The 8,713-nt window shown below is 42.9% G+C and overlaps 1 protein-coding gene across 1 annotated transcript; it reads right to left on the bottom strand.

Moving 5' to 3' along the window:
* Window positions 1-259: 259 nt before the first annotated feature.
* trim16.L (tripartite motif containing 16 L homeolog) lies at window positions 260-7,733 on the bottom strand. Its single transcript, NM_001092715.1, has 6 exons — window positions 7,179-7,733; window positions 4,766-4,861; window positions 4,404-4,637; window positions 3,745-3,916; window positions 3,103-3,198; window positions 260-1,139 (listed from the first exon to the last, which is right to left on the bottom strand). The coding sequence occupies exons 1-6, from the start codon at window positions 7,686-7,688 to the stop codon at window positions 556-558; spliced, it is 1,692 nt and encodes a 563-aa protein (NP_001086184.1). The 5' UTR covers window positions 7,689-7,733; the 3' UTR covers window positions 260-555.
* Between the last annotated feature and the right edge of the window lie 980 nt (window positions 7,734-8,713).

Below are 8,713 nucleotides of genomic sequence, written 5' to 3'. Positions count from 1 at the left end.
TATTAAGCAGGAAAGTTTCAGCATAAAACCTCTTAGTCATGGGGATACTAAGAAGTAGTAAGCATAGAAATTTTGAGAAGTAAATTGTAAGAAGAAATTGTATTAAAGCCTCCTTTATTATTGTCGGGCCCTTTATGTTGGCTTTTCTGGTGAGGCCTTGGTATCCCTGTCCAACACTGCCAAATAGCCTATTCAACTTGTTTTTACTAATGCTACGCTTGAGGGTTTTGTGCCACATGGAGAAACGTCTCATCAAACATTTACTTTGTGAAGGAAACTTTAATGAGTGATGTACAAAAGCCTTTGTTAACAAGTTCTGTGCACTATATCCAGTTGGTTGGACAAATGAAAAGACACTGAAAATCCAGGAGCAGAACTGGAAAGATGCCTGAGCATTAGAACAGTTGCTATTACAATCTATGATGAAACTGTGAGTGTAATGTGAGAAGTAGAAGGGATACTGATACACAGTGTAACTGTAGAAAGCATTGGGTTTTGTGTAAGCTTTGGTCTGATTGTTCCGATATCCGTCTCCTTGAATGGTGGCCAAGGCTGTTAAGGTGTGCCAGCTGCTGTAGGGGATGAAGCAGGAGGTAACATAATGTTATCTGGGCTTAAAACCACTGCAGAACTTTCCTTCTTGGGTAGCCAAAAGGCAGCATAGAGCGGTTCTGTAAATTTGCCATCAAATTGGTGCAAGAGGGTCATTTTGTCTGTGACCCCATAAAACGATATATTGCCACTTACATAGTTAACATAGATGCCCACCCTGGAGAATTTTTCTGTTTTGAGTGGGGTTTCCACATCGCTGTGCCAGGCAGAAAACTCTTTCCCATTCCACTTTAAGGTCCAAGAGAAGTCATTCCCAGTGATGCAACTGTTGCTCTCCGAACCCTTCCTATTGATGCATTTGTACGTCAGGCCCATGTAAATTTCTTCCCCTTTAAACTCAACCTCATAATAATGGCGCCCCAGGTAGAAACTCTCAGCACTCAGCACCTGCCTGAAGTCCTCAAACCGCTGAGGATCATCGGGGTACGGATGTTGCCAAGGGGCAGTGTTGGACACTTTGCGGTTGTCTTCTAACAGCCTCAGGAACCGATGAGCAGTCACTGGATCCAGGGTAAGATTGGACTTATCTGCAAGAGCAAGAAACGGAGCAATGGTGAGAACAAAACATCTACAAAATGGAGATGTTTTTCTATTCATCTCTTCTTAAAGAGAGAAGATTCCTGTAGGCAAGCATGACTACATCCCAAAATATTAACAGGCTCTAATGTATTACATGGGTTCTTTTGAAAAAGACTTAGAGCCACACCTAGTTACAACCTACCCTAGATAATGATATGGATACAAATGACCTACATCCTTAAGTCTCCAGTTACGCCCTGTGTTTAGATGTTGGCAATCCAGAAATCTGAGGATTTCACCAATCTGGAAACTACTGGGATCAACTAATCCTTATATTTTGATGCTCCTGAAGAAGAAGTGTAAAACAATAGGAGCCAGGCTATTGGGCGGTCTAAGTCTTCACATCTGAACGCAATTATATATGTATGATGTGCATTATGAGCCCACCAGCATTGACTCCTTGAAGCTTCTAACTACCCAAACCTGCCTAAGGTTTCTCAGAGCCGACATGCCAACCACAGGAAGTGACATCAGCAGTGGTGGTAGTACGGACACAAGGAGCTGGACGTGACATCACTGACAGCCTGAATAGAGGGCTGTGTGTCTGCCCAAAGCCTTTCTGATCGGTACCCGTGAACTACCGACAAGAAAATAATCATAGTAATAATTATTTGCATCTGGAATTAACAAACCAGATGGGAGTTAGTAACCCAGTGCTGCTGCTAATGTGCCCTGAGTACTAACACCAACAAAAAAGGGTTGGACTGCCCAAAGCACTGAAAAACATTCTGCCAAATGATACATCTGCTTTGATAAATGAGTCAATACAAAGGCATTAGGGTTACTTCCACCCACTGTATATAAATTGTTCATTTAAAGGAAAACATGCACGTTTAAAGAAAAATAACCCAGCTTTAGCAGCCAAGATTAGGAAGAAAACTGTACAGTGTCACTGACTCTTGAATTCAGTTGCATCTGAAATCTAGGGGAGAGCGGTACCAGCACTGTGTTTTGTACTGCAGGTTCCTGCCCTGTCCTGGGCCAAAGCTATTGACTCAGCTTATTGTTAAACATGGGAGTGTGCTGGGATTACTCAGCAGGAAAAAGCTGTACAAACAGCATACAGAACCCATAGTGAGTCACTGTAATGTGAATGTGAGAATATACTTAAAAGAAATGTAAACCTAAAAAAAAAAAATTGCAGCATTGCTCAGGGCACTTGTCTAAGCATTTGTGCAATTTACATTTTCGCTTACTGGCTTTAGTTGACTGAAATTGTATTTCCTGAGAAAAGAAACACCTTGTCATGTTGCTCTGCTTATAAGTGACCTGGGAAATGTCAGATGTCTCTTCTCTACTCACTAACTGTATTTTCTAAGCAGAGAAACTGCACAAGACTTTCCTTTTCTCAGGAAATTAATTTTCAGCCGACTATTGCCCAAAATGACCAGCAGCTGGTGCTGTTGTTTAATTTCCTTATATTGGTAATTTAAAAACTGCTATTACCTTGAAAACTAGAAAGAAACATTTTGTGAAAATTGCAAAAGGGCCCAGAAGAGCAATTTTACATTAATTTGAGAGTTTGAGTTTCCTTTAGTTATATAAACTTCGTATTACTTTCCTACACACAGGCTGCTTTCCTTCTTTCATGAAAAACACACAGACCTAGGAATCACCTTACAAAAAGATGATATATGCATGTATGCATGTCATTTGCTAAGCAAATAATAGTGAATATAAATTTGCTTTAAATATAGAACTAGGTCCATATCCCATAATATTATTATAGTTGTTGCTGCAGTGTCAGTGAATAGGTAGCCCTAAACTACATTGTGTGCAGCGAGTCAATATAAAGCATTTATTCAATATATACAGTGATTTGCTGGTGACTGGCATGTGATCCTGGCAGGGTTATCCCGTGCCGTCGCTGATACATGGAGGTTATTTTTCAGAAGTTGTTTGTGCACTTACATTTCAGGAACTCGTTTCGTGACGCAGGTTTGGGAGCGGAGATCCGATGCTCTTTTGGGACTATGGCGGAAACCATTGTCTTTATCCCAAGATCCTCTGTGGAATTAAAGAGTAAGTTTATAAAATAAATAGACATTCAGTATATTGTGGGGGGAGGTTTGGGAATATGTGCTCCACTGGTGGTTTTTCAGCCTCAGTATGCTGCTAGTGCTTCATATGAATTGGAAAGGTGTGACCGTGCTGGAATTCGAGGTTATTCAAACCCAACAACCCAAACTCCAGTTTAAACATTAATCTGGTACAAAGCTGTGTTATCTTGAGCCCTTGGCTTGCCCTTGCTTGTTCTATTAAAGGACAAGGAAAGGTAGGACCGATGGGCCAAGTTTAGGGTTGCCACCTGGCCGGTATTTTACCGGCCTGGCCGGTAAAAATGTTGCTTGATGCCAATGTTGTTTATAGGGAAAAACCATAAAAATATAGGAAGGCCGATATTTTTTTCCAGAAATGGCGGCAACCCTAGCCAAGTTGCAGTCATACCCTAGTGATCCTAGTTGCTTAAGGCCAGGGCCAGGAATTAAATATATTTATCTCCTGTGTCACACACCACCTGCTCCCCTCCACTCCACTCCTTCTCCATCTGACCTTCCTTAGCAAACTCCTGCAGCCGGTCCATATACGAGGTCCACAGCATTTCAATGATCTTCTCTGTCGATTCGGAAATCACGTTTTGTATCCCCGACAGCTTGTCCTTCAGCCCAATATAAACACTGGGAAGGGTTTCGTCCCTCGATGACTTCTTAAATTCACAGTACTCCTAGGGAATAATATTTTGTCAGAGGGAGGTTGTTTAAACACAATCTTGGCGCCAAATATTGTGACTTTTTTGACTTGCCTAATTGACCCCTTCTGTTCCAATAGGGTCTATGGGATATTAATAATGAGTGGGACTCCACTGTATTATTAGAGATTAAAGGGTAAGGCATGTTTGGTGCTATAGTCTAGCACAGGCCCGGACTGGCAATCGGTGGGTTCTGGCAAATGCTAGAGGGGCTGCTGTAAGGTCCCATAGACAGGCACTGTTAAGTGGGCTGCTGGAGGACTATTTGGTCCTATGAGTTCTTGGAATGCCAGGGTCTATTTAAACTCCTAGTCCAGACCTGGTTCAGCACCCATACCAATGCCTATTTTGGAGTGCTTGTGGGCACAAGAGAGTCCATTTTAGGGAAGATTTACAGTCCCTTTAAGCCACATGCTTACCATTTTATCCCATTATTTGTTGGATGCCCCCCTACCAGCCGCACCTGAAGAAATGAGAATTCATTCCGATGACTCGCGATCCTCTCCACCTTCACCTTGTGCTTCCTCAGCTCGCTGCACTTCTGCTCCAGGTGGGTCTTGATCCCATTGGACTGGTTCAGCGCCGCTCGTTCTCTAGTCTCCAAGAACTCCCGCACCTTGTCATGGGATTTCTTGACGGCGCCGTGAACATCAGCAAACTGAAGGTCTATTGCCCTTTTGGCTTCCAAAACGGAATTCTGTGGGAGGGGGGATAAAGTAGAATCATTGGCAGTCACCCTTATTTACCTTCTTGAGGAGACTCAGGGGTCCAGCCAGATACATTGCATAGTGTGAGTTAATGGAATTGGGCAAGTATCTGTTGTACCTGGATAGATGTGGTGTTTGCTTCCAGTTTCTCTATGGCGATCTCAGCTGACTTCAATTTCCATTCATACTCTGCAACTGTCTCATTGACTTCAGCCTAGGGGTTAAATTCGGTATTAGTGGATCCTTGAAAACCAAAAAACCCACAGAGCCATTTCAGAGCAAAGACAGAAATGCTGTGATAGGAATGTGGATACCATGCCCCCATGCTATTGATGTATGGACTTCGTCAGTAACGTTTCTCCATCTCTGGCTCCTAATGGCCCCTATTATTAGTTACTTTGTGTCCTGATCTCACTATGGGGCACTCGGATAAAAAAACACAGTGGCTGAGTGCAAGGCTAGTGCTACTAATGATGCATTTAATAAAGATCAGTTTGGGGTCGGGGTTCGTAGAGTGCAGTAAGGGTGAGGTTGTATAGTTAGAATATCAACAGGATCCTTGAATTCCCTGCCAGATAGTTATTTTCAGTGTGCAGGAGGCCAGTCGCTGGATATAATAGACACCGCAGTGAGGATGTTAAGTAGCTATGCTCTCTTACAGTCCAAGTAAAGCCAAAAATGAGTCTTATCTATTTAGTATTAAAGGGGTTGGTCACCTTTAAATTATCTTTTAATATAATGTAGAGAGTGATATTCTGAGACAATTTTCAGCTGGTTCTCATTTTATATAATTTGTAGGTTTTTTGAGTTGTTTACCTTATTATTCAGCAGCTCTCCAGTTTGCAATTTCAGCAATCTGGTTGCTAGGGTCCAAATTGCCTTAGCAACCATGCACAGATTTAAATAAGAGACTGGAATATGAATAGGAGTGGATCTGAATAGAAAAATGAGTATTACAAAGTAGCACAAACAATATATTTGTAGCCTTACAAGGGATTTGTTTTTAGATGGGGTCAGTGACCCCCCTCTAAAAGCTTTAGTCAGAAGAAGGGAAATTATTCAAAAACTATAAAAAAAAGAAAGAAATTAAGATTAATTGAAAAGTTGCTGAGAATTAGCCATTATAAGATATACTGAAAGTTAACTTAAAAGTGAACCACACCGTTTATGGGGTTTAATTGTAAACCCTGCATAGATGGAAAATAATGGAGCTGTAGAATATGTATAACAAGTGGGCAGTATATTTTCCAGTATTGGCAACTAATGCAGTGCTGTGACTGGCTGTGGTGTGAACATGCTTACTGGGAAGCTCAGCGATACCTGTCTAATGTGCAGTCTTGCCCACTTGCTGCAGCATTAAGCCCGACCAGGAAGCCACCAATTATAGAGCTGACTTTGTTGCCCATAGAGGGGAATGTTGTTATTTAAATGTCAAGAGAAACATTTGCCTCCAGCTGTGGCCTGACATTACCGACTGTCATGGTGCTCATTGTATTGGATCAGCCCAGGGCTGCATTGTGTGCCACTTTGAAGCTTTCCCCTTCTCCTTGGGTTCCTGGTGCCACTAGATAACATCACTCATGTATATACTAAGCTTGCCAAAAAAACATAGCCGGTTGAACAAGTAACTGCTTGTTGTATCACATGATTCCCATGCCTGGAATAGTACCGTATTAGTGAAGCATAAAGGCCAAACAGGGGCGATCCTGACCCCTCCGCCGCCTGAGGCAGCAGCAGTTGCTGCTCCCCCCCCTCCCCCTGAAATTCACTCTAAAAGTACCAGGAGCAGCATTTTTGCTGCCCCTGGTACATAGTGGGGCACTGCCGCCTGAGGCAACAGCCTCAACTCGCCTCATTGGCAAAGCACCCCTGAGGCCAAAGTTAGGTTTTGGTTCAGCAGTGACCAATGTAAATGTGTTACTGTGATAAAAATGGCCAGACTAATAACAAGGGCAACTTCCGGCTCTGCATCCACTGGCACTGAAATAAGACCTATTGTTGGTTCAGCATTGGCAGGCTCTCCCATGGGTGCAAAGTACAAAGCGGCAGAGTGTATAGAACATTGCCAACTCCACACAGCCTGTCAAACACTTTTTATATAGGAGGAAATACAGTGGAACATCAATTTTGCATCCCCTGATTTTAAGTTTTCCCTCATTTTACATTGTTGTTTTGTGGTCCCACCTATATATTATGCATAATATATTTTCCTGATTTTACATTTTCCTGGAATTTACACCATTTTTTCTGGTCCCCTGAAAAATGTAAAATGGGGGTTCTACTGTATATATATATTTCAGGGGCTACCAAAGCATTCCCCATGCCATGTGTTGCAATGTGACGTGACTCCCTCTAAGCTGGGTTACAGTAAGTCTGGTGGGAAAGTACAGGGCATGAAAGAGTAAATGCTGAATATGTGCAGAGACCAGCATCACATACATTTTATTGGAACATAATGATCTGGTGATTCAGCAGTCAGAATTTCTACAAAGTTAGCGAAAGATTAACCTCTGGCAGTGAGTGGCACTTACCTCTTTCTGCTTCCTCGCCTCACTGCAGAGGACTGGGTTGTGCTCCTTGTGTTGTTCCGTGGCACAAGTTTGGCACAGGCACATCAGGTCCTCTTGGCAGAACCAGTCGAGTGGCTGGTTATGGGTGCTGCACCTCCGTATCTCTGCGTCGTTTATGGGATTCACCAGCTGGTGGGCATGCAGCTTGGGCTTCTCCAGATGGGGTCTGAGATGAGTTTCGCAGTAACTGATCATGCAGGTCAGGCACGTCTTCAGGGCTTTCACCTTTGCCTCTAAGCAAAAGTCACACAGAACCATGTCGGGGGCATCATCCACTGTGGGAGGCTTACTTCTAGCCACATCCCCGGCAGATCCATTTGCAGAAATGTTTGTCCCAAGCTGGGCAACAGAATTACTTTTAGTGAGCATGCCCGGCTTCTCTTCTTCCCTCGGAGCCATGGGTAGGATGGCACTAGCACTTTGGCTTTTACACACCGGCTTGGAGGTGATAGGGGCACCCGTATCCGCCATCCTCGTGGGAAATCTTCTGTCTCAGCTCAACAAAGTAAACTTTCCTTCAGCCTGTGACTCCTGCGATGTCAGGTTTCTCATGGCCACACCTGACTCAGTACTCTGCTGCTGCCGGAAGCCTTTAACTGGTTGTGTGTCAGCAGAGGCGGGGCCTGTGTGTCACATCCCAATTGTCTGTCTCAAACAACATTTACAATCTCTTGGATTGTGGGGTTAAGAAAAACATATATTTGTGCATTTGTTTTAATATTTGCACTTGCCCTTACACTGCCGTTAACCATGCTCTACAAAACAGCATCACACTATAATGAAATGCACCATAAGTCTATTATATCCATTGCTGATCTATATGGACAATATACAGTATGGCAGTTCCTTCCCATATGTTTAAATACAAATATACAGAGAAGGAATGTTCTGGGCACACAATAAGCTGTACCCTCATACTGTACTGTATAAAGCTGGCCAAAGACGTGCAGATTATTAGCATATGTCGGACGAACAATCGTCTGTGCCAATCTTCCGACCTGCAACTAACCATTCAGATTAATATAAAGTAGTAAAGATCACACAATTCTTGGGCCATTTATTGACAGATGACAATTGTACAGACGTTATGTCCAACAAATAGTAGTGATAATCTCCCATTGATATTGTCAGGTAGGCAATACGTGCAGAGATCTTATCGTTAGCTGATATGAATACAGAGAAGTAATGTTCTGGGCACACAATAAGCTGTACCCTCATACTGTCTAATGGAAACAATATGGCACCTCCTACCCTTACATATAAATACAAATATACAAAAAAGGAATGTTCTGGCACACAGTAAGCTATAGCCTAATATTGTGAGGAGGTGGTGAGAATGAGCTTGTGGAGACAGTGGTTTTCCCTGGCCCATGGGGAAAAACACAGCAGCAAAAGCAAGGTATCAGCCTTGTAATTCATTTGTTGGGACTGTAATTAATTTTTTCCTCCCCAAAGTGGCAGAATGAGGAGGAAAATGGCTAGCCCTAAGAACCTGG

Source organism: Xenopus laevis, chromosome 9_10L, assembly GCF_017654675.1.
Source record: "Xenopus laevis strain J_2021 chromosome 9_10L, Xenopus_laevis_v10.1, whole genome shotgun sequence".
NCBI lineage: Eukaryota > Metazoa > Chordata > Amphibia > Anura > Pipidae > Xenopus > Xenopus laevis.
Note: the sequence above shows the minus strand (reverse complement) of the source record. Positions and strands in the feature narration are given on the sequence as shown.

What these genes read in the sequence shown, in the direction of transcription:
- trim16.L (NM_001092715.1), bottom strand. Translation starts at nt 7,688, where the DNA reads ATGGCGGATACGGGTGCCCCTATCACCTCCAAGCCGGTGTGTAAAAGC. An exon ending in AGGCGAGGAAGCAGAAAGAG is followed by an intron (nt 4,862 to 7,178) that starts GTAAGTGCCACT and finishes TTTAACCCCTAG; the next exon opens with GCTGAAGTCAATGAGACAGT. An exon ending in CAAACACCACATCTATCCAG is followed by an intron (nt 4,638 to 4,765) that starts GTACAACAGATA and finishes CCCCTCCCACAG; the next exon opens with AATTCCGTTTTGGAAGCCAA.